Raw genomic sequence first — 18,117 nt, forward strand, 5'->3', positions numbered from 1 at the left:
ATTATAAAAACAAGTTGTGTGCCTTATTCTGTGTAAGAAGCCACATCATTTCACAGAAGGATTTATTTCAAACATTCGACTTTATCAAACATTCGATCTTGTGTGGTATTTTCACTTGCTTTCAGATGTACTACACAGAGGCGTAGTTCACTGAGAAGCTACGCAAACAGCTGTCAGTATTGGGAGCGATTTCTTTCGATTTCATAATCGTGCAATCGTCTGTGTTTTTCTTTTTTTTTTGCTTAACCTATCAGTGAACTACGGCTCTGTGTAGTAAATGCTGCTTACAGAACTGGATTTACTGACAAAAATCGCATTCGATTAATCGTGCAGCCCTACTTCATAGGTTGATACTAAGAATACATTATACGTCAAATTGATTTTTATGTAAAAGAAAATCAAGTAAAGCAGTGAAATAATGATAGATGGTTCTACCTTGGACCTGAAGGATAGCTCTTGATATCACACCTTCAGCCTCGGCTGTCAGCTTGCAGCTATCTGAGACTTGGCAGTTGTTGATATGCAGCATATGGCATAATCCATTACTTGAGATGTTGAACTTTGCATTGGATGAAATTGGCTGGCCGTTCCTAAACCAAGCCAACTTTGCATCCTCTGGAGATACCACACACTTAAATGTTGCGTCTTCTCCTTCCATGACAGTTATGTTGTGTAGCTCTGCAATGAACTCCACAATGCGAGGAACTTGGGACAAGAAGAAAATGAAATTGACATTACATTTAATATATGATTCATTCCTGGTTTCAGGTTAAAGGATTAGTTCACTTCCAGAATAAAAATTTACTTACAATTTAATCATCCCCATTAAATTAATAAGGAAAACGTTCCAGGATTTTTCTCCATATAGTGGACTTCAATGGTGGCCAACAGGTTAAAGATCCAAATTGCAGTTTCAGCACAGCTTCAAAGGGCTCTACACGATCCTAGCCGAGCAATAAGCGTCTTATCTAGCAAAATGATCAATCATTTTCTAAAAATATAACAATTTATATTCTTTTTAACCACAAATGCTCATCTTGCACTAGCTCTGCGATACGTATGCGATACGTTTTACCTTTTTTTGTAAAGGGCGTTTGACATTCTTTGCATGTTCGCTTTGTAAACACTGGGTTGGTACTTCCGTCTTCGTCACGCATGGACTTTCCAATGTGACTATGTAATGCGTGAGGTCAAGCTAGTGCAAGACGAGCATTTGTGGTTAAAACGTATATAAATGTAATATTTATTTATTTTATTTTTTAACAGACCGATCGTTTTGCTAGACAAGACCCTTATTCCATGGCTGAGATTGTGTAGAGCTCTTTGAAGCTGCATTGAAACCGCAATATGGACCTTCAGCCTATAGGCCACCATTGAAGTCCACTATATGGAGAAAAATCCTGGAATGTTTTCCTCAAAAACCTTAATTTCCTTTAACTGAATTTATGAAGACATGAACATCTTGGATGACATAGGGGTGAGTAAATTATCAGGAATTTTTTATTCTGGAAGTGAACTAATCCTTTAAGCTTCATGCAGATTAACACAAGTCCTTTGGTAGAATTTAACTTACTGTTGACCACTACAGTAGCTGATGTCCTTTCATCTTTAGATTCACAAGCATAATCTCCTGCATCATCTTCTGTGACATCATGTATTGTCAGGCTTCTCACTCGACCCTCAGCTCTGATTGTAAAATGTCTGTTTGGCGCAATCTCTTTGCTGCCCTTAAGCCATTGAACATCCCCTTTTGACTTGTACAGTTCACATTTTAAAACCACATCACTACCTTTGAGTCCCACTACGTTCTCAAGTGGTTTGGAGAATTTCACCTTCATTGCTGAATAGGAAACATTGAAACATTTTACTGGAGACCTTTTGCAAGCAGGCAACTTATTAGTGCATATAACATTTTGTAGAGTTGTAGAATTTCACAGCCCATTCCCTGGTCTTACCTTTAACTTGGATGCTGAAGTGCATCTTGTCAGATCCCACGTGACACATGTACTCTCCAGTATCACTTCTCTTAAGTGGGTTAATAGTGAGGTAGTGGGTGTTACCATCACTTGTTGTGTGGAAACGATCACCTCTGATTGGATCATGACCCCTCTGCCATTTCACTGGGGCATTTACCCTGTTAACAGTGGCACGTAGTGTCACACTGTCTTCTTCATAGGCTGAAATATTATTTTTTTCATCTTTTTTGATAAATTTGAATGGTGGTTCTGTAAAAAAGAAAAGGTATTTAGTGATTTTAAACACAATGTTTCAACTGAAAGCGTTTTCTTTGCTATGCTTCTGGTAAGTTTACCTTGAACTGTTAGCCTAGTAATCATTTTGTCATCAATGGCATCACAGAGATACTCTCCAGAGTCAGATGTCTGAAGTGCTGATATCACAAGCTTCCTCATTGTGTCTCTGCTTTCAATGTGTGTGCGTGAATCCTCTTGTAGTAAACTTCCATTGCAGTACCAATGGACTATAGCATTTACTCGCGATACCTCACATTCCAGGATAAGCTCATCTCCTGTCATTAACATGTGGTGTTCTGGCTTCTCTGAATTTCCAACAATGGACACTGGAGCCTCTGAGAAAAAAGAATTAGTTATTTTTGTAAAGCACACTGTCAGAAAAAGATGTGCAAAAATATTTAGGGATACCGCAGCCAATGGGGCAGTACCCTCAAAGGTACGGTGTACCTTACTTACACCTAATGGTAGGTTAGATACAGTTAGGGTCAAAAGTTTACATACACCTTGAAGAATCTGCAAAATGTTAATTATTTTACCAAAATAAGAGGGATCAAACAAAATGCATGTTATTTTTTATTTAGTACTGACCTAAATAAGATATTTCACATAAAAGACATTTACATATAGTAAGAGAAAATAATAGTTTAGTATAGTTTGTTTACATACGCTTGATTCTTAATACTGTGTTGTTACCTGAATGATCCACAGCTGTGTTTCTTTTTTTTGTTTTTTTGTTTAGTGACAGTTGTTCATGAGTCTCTTGTTTATCCTGAACAGTTAAACTGACTGCTGTTCTTTAGCCATGTGTGAAAGACAGCCATCTTTTCACACTGAGGACAACTGAGGGACTCATATGCAACTATTACAGAAGGTTCAAACGCTCACTGATGCTTCAGACAGAAAACCCGGTGAGTGAAAACTTTTTGAATTTGAAGGTCACCGTAAATTTAACTTATTTTGTCTTCTGGGAAACATGTAAATATCTTCTGTAGCTTCTGAAGGGCAGTACTAAATAAAAAATATGATATTTAGGCAAAATTAGAAAAATGTACACATCTTCATTCTGTCCAAAAGTTGACACCCCCCGGCTCTTACTGTGCACTGCACTGTGTGTCCTTCTGGAGCATCAGTGGGTGTTTAAAACCTTCTGTAATAGTTGCACATGAGTCCCTCAGTTGTCCTCAGTGTGAAAAGATGGATCTTAAAATCATACAGTCGTTGTTGGAAAGTGCTCAAATACACAAAAATGCTGAAAAATTTGTGGGACCTGAAGGACTTTTCTGAAGAACAGCAGGCAGTTTAACTGTTCAGAACAAACAACGGACTCAAGAGCAACTATCTCTAAAACACACACACACACACAGCTGTGGATCATTCAGGTAACAACACAGTATTAAGAATCAAGCATATGTAAACCTTTGAACAAGGTAATTTTTATAAATTCAACTATTATTTTCTCTTGTGGACTATATTTAAACATCTTTTATGTGAAATATATTATTCAGGTCAGTACTAAATAAGAAATAGCATGCATTTTGTATGATCGCTCTTATTTTAGTAAAATAATTAACATTTTGCAGATTCTGCAAGGTGTATGTAAGCTTTTGACCTCAACCGTAAGATACAAAAGTGTACTTCTGAGGTGCCCCAATGACGTTAAAGGTACAAGTTTTGTATATATTTCTTTGAACGTGCATATGCATGTTTTTCATTGTTTACATAGCTTGTTAGCAAGTAGTACCTTCTACAGTAACACTGAAGACAACTTTATCATCTTGTGCATCACAAATGTATTCCCCTGAGTCCTTTAACTCAGCACTGAGGACAATCAGAGATCTGAATGTCCCTTCCTCTTCACAAATGAAATGGTCATTTCCCTCAATCTTCTCATTGTCTTTAAGCCAACTGACCACCCCATTTGCTCTTGAGATTTCACATTTTAACACAATGGCATCAGATACTAGAAATCTGCGTTTTGTTTCTATGTCATCTTTCCGCAGAATTTTTAGTGGTGGATCTGGAAGGAAGAGGGTTGACTTTTAGTTAGTTGCGTTAATGGATTAAACAAAGCATATTTAGTGCTAAAATGTACCTTTGATTTTCACTAGGAAATCCATTACATCATCTCTAGCATCACAGACATATTGCCCTGCGTCTTCAAAAGCCGCAGAGTGAATGGTTAACTGTCGACTCGTGCCATCCTCTGTGATAGTTATGTTGCTGTTCTCCTCAATCTCTTCTCCGTCCTTCTTCCAACTAACTTCAGCATTTTGTCGTGACACTTCACATTCAAGAACCACAGTGTCTCCAACAAGTTTCTCTACTCCATAGGCCATTTTCCTTGGCCTGATAAATCGAACTGGTGGCTCTGCATGAAAAAATGAAGTCATTATAGTCATTATGTTTATTGAAGTTGTTATGAATTATTAGATAGAGGGTCTTTGGCACACCTGCAATGTTTACAAAGAAGGTCACCGAGTCATCAGCGGTGTCACAGACATATTCTGCAGAATCTTTGACGGTAGGTTTTGGGATAATGAGTCTCCTATAAACACCATCAACCTCAAGAATTAGGCTGTCGCTCTCCTCCACTTCAAGTCCATCTCGATACCACCGTACAGTGGCATTTGGTCTAGAGATTTCACAGCTCAGGACCATCCTTTCAGAAGTCTGTTGGCAAAGCTCCATTTGGGACTGGCTTGGAGAAACTATGCGCACTGGTGGTTCTACAGGGAAACATATTACAAAAGTCAACATGTCTTTGTCTAAATGGACCTTATGTACTTTCTTAATGCATGTTCCTGATCTCATTGGACACACTTCATGTGATTCAAATGTCTTTGTACTTTTTTAACCAACTGAATAACTTGATCTGATTACTGCAACAACTTTCCTTCTGGCTGACATCATGAATCTATACATGTAAACCTAAATTTGATACCTTTTATGTTCAGATTGAAGAATATTGAATCATCAGCTGTGTCACAGACATATTCTCCAGAGTCCTCAATACCACTGCGCAGAATTTTTAGCCGTCTGTATGGACCCTCTGTCTTCAGCTTTATGTTTTCGCTCTCCCGTAGTTTCTGTCCATCCTTGAACCATGTCACTTTTCCATTTGGCCGTGAAAGTTCACAACTGAGGACAATTTCTTCGGGAACATAGCGGTCAAGGTGGACGTCTTCCTTGGGATATACAATCATCACTGGAGGTTCTGTAGAGCAAAGGAAAATAGTTGTACAGCCTTGTGAATGAAATCGTCTCAGACTCGTTGGTATGAATATTGACATATTTACTCACCTCTTACGTTAACCTTAAATATTAAAGCGCTATCTCCAGCACGACAGGTGTACGTCCCAGAATCTGAGAGTTGAGCTGACAGGACGATCAGCCTTCGTAAAGTGTTTTCTGCTTCTATGAGGACATTGTCACTAGGCTTTAGCTCTACTCCATCCTTGTACCATTGTACAATAGCATCTGACCTGGACACTTGACAGCAAAGGAGTAGATTGTCTTGTTCCACAATATTTCTGTGCAGATCATCTTCTGATATGTAGGCAAATGTCACAGGAGGTGCTGCAATGAAAAGGAAATGGACATTAGATTAATGTTGCACTGCTTTTACTTTGTCTGCAGTATGGTATGAAGCATGCAATTCAAGCACTGATGATAATGATTGCATGGGCAGCCCTGTAGAACTTTCTCCACTCTTAAAAGCAAAATGAAGTACAAAGAAAATGAGAATTCAGTTAATGAAAGCTTTGTGAGAATGAAGTGCTGTTAAGCACAGATAATAAAGATTACATGCTTGCCCAGCATAAATGGTTTGTTTAAAAATAAAGACAAACAAGATGCTGGTTAAATAGCATCTAAGAGTAGTAGTAGTTGGTGGAAATATTGCAAACAAACTTGTGAAGCTTCAGATATATTCCTGCATTAGGGAAATGGTTAAGGAGCCCATAAAGCAGCAAGAATGGATCTGTCAAAAGGTAGAAAAGAATGCTTTCACCCAATGAAAACGGAACTCTACAAAATGATGTATTTGTTAGTTATAGAACAGAATACGTTGGATATTGTATGTCACCTTTAACATCCACAAAAAATTCGCTGATATCATCAGCAGTATTACAACTGTAAAACCCAGAGTGGGATACATTTGCTGATTGGATAACCAGTGTCCTCATGGTGTGCTGTGATTGGATGTCAACCCCAGATTGAGGTAGGAGCTGTAATCCATCCTTGTACCATTGGACCAGGGCTGTGGGATCAGATATCTCACATTGGAGAATGATTGGCCAGCCTGCTTCAACGGACTTGTTCTTCTCAATCTCAGGAACAGCTGAGAACATCACTGGTGGAGCTAAGAGGATTTTCGAGCAGTCAAATTCATAGAATTACCAAAAAAGCCTTTCTAAGATATGAAAACTAATGAAATGAAATGATGAAAAAGATTAAAACTTGTGTATGGCTAATGAATGAGACGCTTGCTGGTTCCAAGTGTTGCTGCTGTAGTTCTGAAGCGTGTTCTTCTGAGTAGTTAATGAGCATGTCTAAATTAGGTGACATTTTCTATACAATATTGTAATATTGTATAGCGATAAGTGATTCGGAAGATGTTCAGAAACCCTTTTACAGTTTGTTTACATCTGCAAAAGTGGTGAGGAGATCATTTTAGTCTTTAACAAATTGGGTTGATTATTTGGTTATGTATATTTACTTTGTTAAATTCTGATAAGGGCAAACAGCATTTAGTGGATGAAGCGTTATTTGACACATTGTTAGTGGTTTTGAGAAAGTATGTAGACTCAAAATCACCTGCAACATCCACCTTGAATGCTATGCGATCATCCACAGCCTCACAGCTGTACACGCCTGAGTGTTTGACCTCAGCCGATTGGATGATCATTTTCCTCATAGTGCTCTCTGATTGGATGTCAAGTCCACTGTCTTGTTGGAGTTCGACTCCATCTTTGAGCCAGGAAACTTGGGCAGTAGGGTCTGAGATTTCACACTGAAGTATAATGGGACAGCCTGCTTCAATAAACTTGTTCCTTGCAATTTCTGGGAGTGCTGAGAACCTAACAGGATGTGCTATGAAAATTTGGAAAATTAAAAAAAAAAAAAAAAAGTAGATTATTGACAAATTTGTGCAAATAAATTACAAATCTTTTGAAAGACAATCAGGCAGTCTTAACCTACAAATGTGTTAGTGTGCTATCAAGCTATCAAGAAGTGAGAGAAGAAGGGTTCAAATAGATGGTAAAAGACGTTACAGGAGGTACGTTTTTCAACAGGAAGTGATTAGAAAAAAAAAACAACTAATGTGCTATGAAACAATGCACAGCAGATTATTAATAGTTAATTTGTGTGGTAGTGTTGTGAAAATCACCTTCAACGTCCACCTTGAATGATACGGTATCACCTGGAGCATGACAGGTGTTGTTTCCAGTATCAGACAGTTCTGCTGATTGAACAGTTAGTTTCCTCATATTTTCGTCTGTTTGGAAATTGAGCCCAGAGTTTGGGGCCAGCTCTCTAGCATCTTTGCACCAGAGCACCTCAGTGGTAGCGTCTGATAGATCACATTTCAGAACATTTGGTGAGTCTACCTCAGTGGACTTGTTCTTCTCCACTTCTGAAATTGGAATGAACTTCAGTGATGGAGCTATAAAGTTGTAAATGGCATAGAGTAGGGTTGGGCGTTATGACATTATATATTGTGGCAATTGTACAGTATGAAATGTCTATCACTACATACTTCGCTACAGTACACTGTTTATATCATGGTATGTAAATATATTTGCGTAACACAGTATTACTAAAAATTCTTGACTCTTTAGAGTGATAAAGAAACATGCATGAATGAGAAAATAAAGAATGGCAAGTGGTGGTGTTCGTGCTGACTGAAGGTGATGATGCACGGGGCAACTTTTTGAGCAATGTTGCTGGGGATAGTTACCATCAACAGGCAACCAGGTGAGACACAGGGCCCATGACCGATCTAAAGTATCCAGATAGAAATTGCCCATTCTCAATGGAAAAGTAGCCAAGCAACATCGTTCGGCCACATTGCTCAAAAAGTTGCCCCATGTATCCTCACCTTGACACACCTGCGAAGCATGTTCACAGAAAGCCGCCTCAGACAGTATGCACCATGCGATCGCAAAGGATGTGCATGATGTTAAATATAATTATTAAGTGAAAAAACTCATTGCAATGATTACACATTGGCCGACACAGCTGAAATGCGAGCACAGAAAGGCGCCCCTCAGACAGCATGCGATCGTGAATCTTTAGCCCTCTTTGGCATCTTTTTGCGCTTTAATGGTCACATGATTATGTCAAAATGTCCAGCGTTTGCGTAAACACATTTGCTAATGTCTTAAGTGAATATAAACAGTTGAGAAGAAACTGGACGTGTGTCATTATGTTGGAGCCGTTCTTTCGGTCTGACAGCAACCTAACATAAAAAGACAATAACTTACTGCTCTTGACTGAATACCTTTTGTAGCTTTAATAAGAATACATTTACTTTTTTATTACTATGTTAATAAACCTATTGTACCTGAAAATCTGATATATTGTATGTCATATTGTTTGTAATTTGCTTTGTTCTTATTTTGAATAAGATAAAATAGTAAAATAACAGAAATAACTATATTGTGATATATATGGAAGCCCATTTCCACCACTGAATGTAAATTTAAAAAAGGTTATTGCGACTTTTTATCTCACAACGCTGACTTTTTTTTTTTACAATATAAACTCACAATTCAGAGAAATTATGTCAGAATTACAAGATAAAAACTCATAATTCTGACTTTTTCTCGCAATTGCGAGTTTATATCTCACAATTCTGACTTTTCTCAGAATCACATGATATGAACTCACAATTGCGAAATAATGTGAAAATTGCATGTTAAAAACTCGCAATTCTGACTTTTCCTCGTAAATGCAAGTTTGTATCTCTCAATTCTTACTTTTCTCGCAATTGCGAGTTTGTATCTCACAGTTATGACATTTTCTTGCAACTGCAAGTTTATATGTTGCAATTCTGACTGTTTTCTCAGAGTTGTGAGATAAACTCGCAATTGCAAGAAAGAAAGTCAGAACTGCAAGATAAAAACTCGCAATTCTGACTTTTCTCACAAATGTGAGTTTGTGTCTCTTAATTCTGACTTTTTTTCTCACAATTGCAAGTATATATCTCGAAATTCAAACTTTTTTCTTGCAATTCTGACTTTTTTTCTTAGAATTGTGAAATATAAACTTGCAATTGAGAGTTATAAAGTTAGAATTGCAAGATATAAATTCATGATTCTGAGAAATGAAGTCAGAATTACGTAATAAGCTCAATTCTGATTTTTTTTTTCCTCAGAATCACATGATATTAAGGAAATGAAGTCAGAATTGAGATAAAACATTTTCTTTCGCAAATGTGAGTTTTCTCACAATTCTGACTTTTTTCTCACAATTGCAAGTTATATTTGGAATTCTGACTTTATAACTCACAATTTAAAAAGTTAGAATGAGTAAAAAGTTAGAATTGTTTACATCTCGGAATTCTGACTTTTTTCTCAGAATTGCATGATAAACTCAAGTTTTTTTCAGAATCGTGTTATATAAACTTAAAATTGCAAGAAATAGTCAGAATTGCGAGAACTTTTTTCTCGCAAAAGTGAGTTTGTATCTTGCAATTCAGATTTTTTTTTTTTCCTCAGAATTGTGAGATATAAACTTGCAATTTTAAGTTATAAAGTCCAATTTTGAAGGAGACTGATATATTCAGAGAATTGCACGTTTATATCTCACAATTCTGACTTAACTCGCAATTGCATTCTATAGTCAGAATGAGAAAAATGTTAGAATTTTTAGCTTATATCTTGCAATCTTGACTTTATAATTTGCAATTGTGAATTTATATATAACAATTTTGACTTTATAACTAGCAGTTAGGAGTTTATATCTCACAGTTCTGAGAAAAAAAATAGAATTGCAAGATGTAAACCTGCAATTGCAAAAAAAAAAAATTGCCACAATTACCTTTTTAATTTTTTATTCAGCGGCTTCCATAGATGTACTGTTATTGTGATATTACACTTGATTTTGGTCATATCGCCCACCCCTAGCATAGAAAAATACGGCAAGATTTAGTGTAAAATCACTGCCGTGTTTTGTTTTGTTTTTTCTGTTCATGAATCCATGTGCTTTAGTGACAATAAGTTAATACTACTTTTAAATGCTAAAGGCCCACGTATTTGCCTTCTGTGTCTGAATAACCACAGTACATAGTTATGAAGGAGATTGCTTGGTATGCTCGGTTTACACACATCTCATGTGGCGTCTTCATGAACGAAAACATCAAATCACCTTTGATTTCCACATGGAATGAGATGGCGTCATTGTTTGTCTGGCAGCTGTATGTTCCGCTGTGACATAATTCAGCACTTTGCACAGAGAGTGTTTTCATTGCTTCCTCATAACCAGTAACCATGCCATCTTGACGAAGCACCTCATTCCCATCTTTGTACCACCAGACTTGTGCATCAGGGTCTGATACTTGACATTGTAGTTTAAAAGGTCTTCCTGACTCAATGCATATGGTCCGTTGAGCCTCAGGGACACTGGAGAACGTCACTGGTGGAGCTACAGACAATTTTGTACAGACACATTTACTTTTATATTGCTTGTTTTCTTTTTATAAAACATACATGCATTTATAGTTCTTAAAACTTGAGTCTCAAGAATGGGACAACATTTTGAAAGAGTCTGTTTGGCATGAAAATTTCTGTAAGAATATATTGATGATTTACTGTAATGATCAATAAAATGGAAAACAAAACATGACAGACATCAAGTTCAAAATATAAGATGAAAGATTAGTAGCGCAAGAATAAAAGACAACATTTAAAGATATTTTACAGATAGAGACAAAACATAGGCAACAAACATAGACAAACATACTGAAAATGAATTTAGTTTTGTTACTTATATATATATATATATATATATATATCTATATATCTATATGTATATATCTATATATATATATATATATATATCAGGCTTTTGCCTTTTATTTTACATTTTGTTAGTGATGGGATTTCCTCTAGTATCCCTAAGTAAGTGTTTTTTTTGTTTTTTTTTCGTTTTTTTTAAATATTACTATTAGCAGTTGTAGTAGTAGTAGTCAACATGATAATTACTAAATGGACATCTGAGACAATTACTTTAAGTTTCTTTAAACATACTTGAGACATTTTTAATGCCAATTTTCTAATTACTGTTTTGAAACTGTTTTTACTTTATTTTAACTTTTCAAGATGGTTCTATAAAAGAGAAATTTAAATAAAAAGCATAAAAGCTTTTATCCGAACAACAGATTCAACAGAGTTAGTTACCATTGCATGATTGAAGTGGTTAGTTTGGTAATCGGATGGATTGAGCTGGCGTAGATGACTGATGAATCACCTGGTAGGTCCACTGCCAACTGGACGGTGACATCATCTGTCTCACAAGCATGTTCTCCAGAGTGAGACGGCTCAGCTGTTTTCACAACAAGAGCTCTGAATGTCTCCTTAGATTGGCTGATAGTGTCCCATTCTTGGAGTTCCTCACCTTCCTTGTACCAGCACACCTCTGCCATTGTGCTTGATACCTCAGGTCGTGGAAAATTTGCAATGCCTGTTTCATCATTTGACTTGCTTCCGTCAAGGCTCGTGGATAGTTGAAGTTTGCAAAGATGTAGCTAAGGGGTTTAATTTAATATGTTTTAATGTAAGCAGATGATTTGACCTAAACAGGTAAAATTTAAAAACTAAAACTTTTTATGCTTAACATGTAACATGCATGACAGGAAAGTATCAGTTACTTGTTTGATATGATAATTGTTTTTAAATGGTTATTTCTTTTTAAATCTAGAAATTTCATGTTTTTTCTTTGATTTTATGTGTTACTTTTTAAAGTTTAAATGACTGGAACTGATGTAGCAGTGTGGATTTAAACTAGTTTAAAATCACCTTTGACATCCACCTTAAATATTATGTCATCATCCTTTGCCTTGTACTTGTATACGCCTGATTGACCCGAGCTTACAACTGGAACATTCAGTCTTTGCACGCTTTCCTCTGATTCAAGCGTATATCCATTTTCAGAGTAGAACTGTATTCCGTCCTTGTAACGGTGAACTGGAGAATCACCTTCAATGGCTCTGACAACTTCATCTTCCGGCGGTAATGTAAAGAATTCTGCTTTATGACCCAGTTCTTCAGTTTTAAGGGGACAAAGCAATGTTTTAAAGTGAGTTATCTATTAAGAGTGTAAGTGTGAATCAACTTTGTTGACTAGGGCACAGAACATTTAAGCAAAAAGCCAGACAAAGTTAGTTGCTTTTGTTCATTAATGCTGTGTTAAAAAACAATCTTGAGTCACCTTTCGCTTCCTCTTGATGTACAACAAATTCATCCTTGTTAACAATCTCATATGCCTCTTGCAGACACATCTCTGATGGCTGGATGAGCTCTTTCTGTGTTGTAGGTTTATTGAATATTTCCGTCTCATCTTCTTGGCAGGAAATAGGTTTTTCTTGGATTGTGTGGTCAGAATTCGTAGTTAGAGGTACACTGGAACAGTCTGCATCAATGCTCTCATCCATTCCACCAAATGGTGTGGAATATGTCCTCGAAGCTAGGGACATTTCAGGTTATATGAAAAGAGACATGTATTACAATTATGAAACATTACATTGTATACTTTATGTTTACTAAGCTAAATAAACTACGTATTTATAGCTTTACAATCTATAGGCTTTTTATCACTTAAATGAAAATTACACAGTTTTGGCTAGAAGTTAGATTCAAGATGATACAATAGCATTATTTTAGTGAGGTGATCTTTGTTAGATAAATATTTGGTGATGGAATTCTGCAGGTGAATATTTATAAAACGCAGCTACATTGTAGAAAAGAGCTGTTTTTATATCTAAGTCAGTAATTTGATGTTTTCTGAGTTATTCGGATTCAGTAATGGATCCAAATAGAGAAGAATGGCGTTAAGCGGTTGTTAGGTGGCAAATGTCAATGGCATATATTTTGCTCCCATCATTATTTGCAGAATGATGGAGCTAACTATTTAAATCACCTTCAACATCCACCTTAAAAGCTAAGACATCTTGATCCATGCCACTGTCTTGTATTGTGATGCAATTTGAGCCTTCATCTTCGCAAACTGAAGCATTTGTCTGGTTTGATGGTTTCAGCTGTGGTTGTAGCAGTTTTTGTAGCTGTGGTTTTAGTTGTAGCTGTGGTTGTAGTATTGGTTGTAGCTGTGGTAGTAGCATTTCTTGTATTTGTGGTTGTAGCATTAGCTGTGGCTGTAGCATTGGTTGTAGTTGTGGTTGTAGCTCTGGCTGTAACTTTGGTTGTAGCTCTGGCTGTAACTTTGGTTGAAGCTCTGGCTGTAACTTTGGTTGAAGCTCTGGCTGTAACTTTGGTTGTAGTTGTGGTTGTAGCTCTGGCTGTAACTTTGGTTGTAGCTCTGGCTGTAACTTTGGTTGAAGCTCTGGCTGTAACTTTGGTTGAAGCTCTAGCTGTAACTTTGGTTGTAGTTGTGGTTGTAGCTCTGGCTGTAACTTCGGTTGTAGTTGTGGTTGTAGCTCTGGCTGCAACTTCGGTTGTAGTTGTGGTTGTAGCTCTTGCTGTAACTTTGGTTGTAGTTGTGGTTGTAGCTCTGGCTGTAACTTTGGTTGTAGCTCTGGCTGTAACTTTGGTTGTAGTTGTGGTTGTAGCTCTGGCTGTAACTTCGGTTGTAATTGTGGTTGTAGCATTGGTTGTGGCTGTTGTTCCTCTTCAATCAGTCTGAAGGTTGTAAGCATATACGCTGGAGTATCCCACTGAATCCCAACTCCAGATCTTTCCACGGTGAGATTGTTCTCTTTTTCAGGTATGATCTCAGCCTCGGTTCCTGATGTTCTCAGGAGCTCTTCTATAGTTGAATTGTTTACACAAAGAAAGGTGAAGTTCTTTTCTGTCTTCATAGTCAGCTTTTAAAGATGTAGTTTTATCGATTGGTTAATTTTTAAGAGTGTTTCAAGATTGTAAAAATGTAAGAGAGATGACCATATCACGTAGTGGTCTAAAACAAGCCAAACAGTGGTTAAAACACATTTTAAACAACACGATTACACAAGAAGTCATGTCACCAACTTTCATTCACTCAACTATTCATTCTGTATTTCAGCTCTCTGTAATATAATTCAGGACATTCAAGACAATACTGATGATTCTGAATGACAAATGGACAAGATGACTCAAGCAAATGTAGACGTGTACTATTTAAATTTGAATGAAATGTGCTTCAATGAAGAATGAAGATACAGAGGTAAGTCTATGGAATGAGTGTTAGTGTGGAAGAAGGGTTTGCAGACCAACTGGATGTTGGATAAAGACATGATAGCATGGATTAGTTTTGGGAGCTGTTTTGGGTAGATAACCAAGATGCAGGGGACCAGCATCTCCAGGAAGAGCCATTGGATAGTTAAAACCACCCTTGTTAGTGGCAGAGAGGCACTGGGTTAAATGCTTGGGTTGAGGTAGCATTATATCACCTTTTATATCCACAGTGCACTGGACAGAGTCATCATAGGTCTCACCACTGAACACCTCATAGTGAGACAGTTCTGCTGTTAGAAAAGCCACAAAGAAAACAATAACTGACTTGCTTCTGCCATGTTAATGCTCCTAATTCAGAATGGCGTACAAATAAGTGGCAAACCACCTTGGTCCATTTTAAACGGGATGGGGTCATCTGGTGTCTTTCGGTCGTTTGCTTCAAAAAGAGATGTCTCGGGTGCGTGGACGATTACAGTTCCTGTGGATGCGTCTGAATGAACTTCAGGTTTAGATTCAGGTTCGAATTCAGATTTGGATTCAGGTTCCAATCTAAATTCAGGTTCAGGCTCAGATTGAGAAAGCATGACCTTCTCATCTTCTGTGTCGCTGACGTACGGAGTGGTATCTGAAATTTCATAATGTAGTGCAACGGGTTCCAGTTCTTCAGTGCATTTGGTCTTCTCATCTTCAGGATCAGCCGAAAATGTTGGTGGTGGCACTACAGATGACCATTGACAGAGGAATGCTTTATTCAGAGTAAGTGACTAATTTTCTAAACTCAGAAAGACAGAACCAATTATGGCCACTGAAGCCAAGGACATACAAGTAACATTGTCAGAATACATTTTAAGAGAATTAAAAAAGCTACGTAGAGCACACGATTGTTAGTAGTCACACGAAAACATTAAGTGGATTAGAAGCAAATATTTGAAAATCACCTTGGTCTTGTACATTAAACTGGATGACATCACCCGTTCTCACACAGTCGTACCATCCAGAGTTGGAGGGCTGTGCTGTCTTGACAGCTAACGTCCTCCTGGTACACTCCGATTTGATATGTGGCTGACTTTTTGAGACGAGCTCTACACCATCCTTGTAACAACACACATTGGCATTTGGATCTGAGATCTCACCGTGCAAATCAGTGGGGTAGTCTGCTTCAACCAGCTGGTTCTTCTCAGTGTCTGGTAATGCTGAGAACATCACCGGTGAGTCTAAAGGTGATCCGTTGCATTATTAAAGAATATACATAATTAATATCCTTCATTAAAAAGCCATCTAGACTGCCTATCTGTGATTTCTCAGACCATCTGCCAAGAAGCAAGTTAAATAATGCAAAACATGTAACATCTGTATCAAATCACTGCCAACAAGTTGGATGCAATGGTGAGAGGCATGTCCATAACAGCAATGCTAAGAGACACAGACAACAAAAAGCTTGAATGTTAGTATGCATCTAGTTTTGCAAATGTGTTACTGGATGTACAAGATTCTCAAAAAGTCATAAATCACCTTTGATATCCACACTGAACTGGACAGAGTCGTCAGATGATTCGCAGCGGTATAATCCAGAATGAATGAGCTCAGCTGGATTGACTACCAGTGTCCTTACATCTCCCTCTGACTGAATATCCAAACCAGTCTCTGGCTGAAGCTGCGAATCGTTGTGGTACCAGCTGACCTGGGCCGTAGGGTCTGAGATCTTACAGTAGAGTTCAAAGGTGCCACCAGCTTCAATGCATTTATTCTTCTCAGCTTCAGGAACAGCTGAGAACCTCACCGGGTTAGCTACAGATGATGGTTTATATCAGAATCATCAAGAATTACAAGAAGACCTATTGCTTTAAGATAACATGTAACAACTGAATATACAAGAACAAAATGACATAATTAAAAGATAATCCAAAATTGTAAAACTAAAGCAGAAATATGGTAACAGAGGTATTGTGAAGCAAAAAGCCTTGAAACATTACTAAAGAATGTGACGAAAGAGCAGTACATAAAGCAGTGATTGTTAGTGGCATCATTGCAAGAAGACATACAGTTAATTTGTAAGTCAGGAAAAAATTTGGCTAAAGTCACCTCTTATCTCCACTTGAAACTTGATGACATCATCCTTTGTTGTGCAGCAGTACACACCGGCGTGAGACGGGTGTGCTGATTGAATACTGAGTGTTCTCATGCAGTCCTCTGAACTGAAGTCTACTCCAGATTCTACAAGGAGCTGATCTCCATCTTTGTACCACTGGACCTGTGCAGTAGAGTCTGAAACCTCGCACTGCAGAACAATGGGGCATCCTGCTTCAATGCACTTTCTCCGCTTATCCTCAGGGACAGCAGAGAACCTCACAGGTGGGGCTATGGATATTTTAGAGTGTTTAAGTCCTTACTTTTATGACTTTAATCAACTTTGCCTAATAAAATTGTATTTTAATTCACTAGTAAAAATTTGAATCACCTTTAACATCCACACTGAAGTGGACAGCATCACCCCTTGTCTTGCAGCTGTACACTCCTGAGTGGTAAAATTCAGCTGACTGGACAATCAATTGCCTCTTTGTGCCTTTGGATTCGAAGTCTAGTCCACTTTGTGGTAGAAGTTTCACACCATCTTTATACCAGGAGACCTGGGCGAGTGGATCTGAGAGCTCACATTGCAGTGCTATCGCTGAGCCTGCTTCAACTGACTTGTTCCTCTCATCCTCCGGAAGAACTGAGAACCTCACTGGTGGGGCTGTATATGTTTTGGTTCAGCATTATTTGGTAAACTTTAGAGACTTGGAAGTGCAAGATTCCATTGTTGGACATACTCATAGTTCATAGGAATGGAAATTAATGTTATTAATAAATGCCCTTATCATTCTTAGATTTTCGACATGTCAACATTATGAAGCTGATTAACAACTAAAGGAAAGGAATAGTAAGAACAAAAATGACTCACCCTCAACCTCCACGTTAAACCTGATGACGTCATCAATGGCGTCACAACTGTAAACTCCTGAGTGGGAGAAATCAGCTGATTGGATGACAATCCTCCTCATTGTTCCTTCTGATTGGATGTGGAGACCTTCCATTGATTGAAGCTCAACGCCATTCTTATACCAACGAACTGGAGCCTCAGGGTCTGACAGCTCACAGTAGAGCACGATAGGGTTGCCAACCTCCACAAATTTGTTTCGATCCATTTCAGAAAGTGGAGTGAATTTTACCAGTGGGGCTAATTGATGGGAATATATAAGCAAGTTCAACAACACAAGTACAACAATTGAAGGGTTAGTTCAGCCAAAAATTAAAATTCTGTCATTAATTACTCTTCCTCAACATGTCGTTCAAAACCCAGAAGACCTTCATTCATCTTCGGAGCACAAATTAAGATATTTTTGATGAAATCTGAGAGCTTTCTGATCCTGAATAGACAGCAATGGAACTACTACATTCAAGGCCCAGACATGGAGGAGAAAAAATTGTTGCATAAA

General features: G+C 37.6%; 1 protein-coding gene across 20 annotated transcripts in view; it reads right to left on the reverse strand.

Moving 5' to 3' along the window:
• obsl1b (obscurin like cytoskeletal adaptor 1b) overlaps nt 1-18,117 on the reverse strand; it is a 38,556-nt gene that overhangs the window by 11,144 nt on the left and 9,295 nt on the right. Inside the window, exons 7-30 of one of the 20 annotated variants that reach the window (XM_051118267.1) lie at nt 17,583-17,858; nt 17,100-17,375; nt 16,724-16,999; nt 16,154-16,429; nt 15,580-15,855; nt 15,027-15,359; nt 14,857-14,931; nt 13,392-14,234; nt 12,684-12,938; nt 12,285-12,517; nt 11,724-12,000; nt 10,623-10,898; nt 7,642-7,887; nt 7,068-7,343; nt 6,337-6,612; nt 5,553-5,828; nt 5,194-5,466; nt 4,703-4,978; nt 4,345-4,620; nt 3,994-4,269; nt 2,312-2,587; nt 1,956-2,225; nt 1,574-1,840; nt 436-705 (exon numbers count right to left, since the gene is read on the reverse strand). In XM_051118267.1, the coding sequence (XP_050974224.1) occupies nt 436-705; nt 1,574-1,840; nt 1,956-2,225; nt 2,312-2,587; nt 3,994-4,269; nt 4,345-4,620; nt 4,703-4,978; nt 5,194-5,466; nt 5,553-5,828; nt 6,337-6,612; nt 7,068-7,343; nt 7,642-7,887; nt 10,623-10,898; nt 11,724-12,000; nt 12,285-12,517; nt 12,684-12,938; nt 13,392-14,234; nt 14,857-14,931; nt 15,027-15,359; nt 15,580-15,855; nt 16,154-16,429; nt 16,724-16,999; nt 17,100-17,375; nt 17,583-17,858 (6,930 nt within the window). Of the gene's footprint in view, nt 1-435; nt 706-1,573; nt 1,841-1,955; nt 2,226-2,311; nt 2,588-3,993; nt 4,270-4,344; nt 4,621-4,702; nt 4,979-5,193; nt 5,467-5,552; nt 5,829-6,336; nt 6,613-7,067; nt 7,344-7,641; nt 7,918-10,622; nt 10,899-11,723; nt 12,001-12,284; nt 12,518-12,683; nt 12,939-13,391; nt 14,235-14,856; nt 14,932-15,026; nt 15,360-15,579; nt 15,856-16,153; nt 16,430-16,723; nt 17,000-17,099; nt 17,376-17,582; nt 17,859-18,117 lie in introns of all 20 variants that reach the window. The other 19 variants (XM_051118266.1, XM_051118265.1, XM_051118271.1 and 16 more) reach the window with 19 other exon arrangements.

Source organism: Labeo rohita, chromosome 9, assembly GCF_022985175.1.
Source record: "Labeo rohita strain BAU-BD-2019 chromosome 9, IGBB_LRoh.1.0, whole genome shotgun sequence".
Taxonomy (NCBI): Eukaryota; Metazoa; Chordata; class Actinopteri; order Cypriniformes; family Cyprinidae; genus Labeo; species Labeo rohita.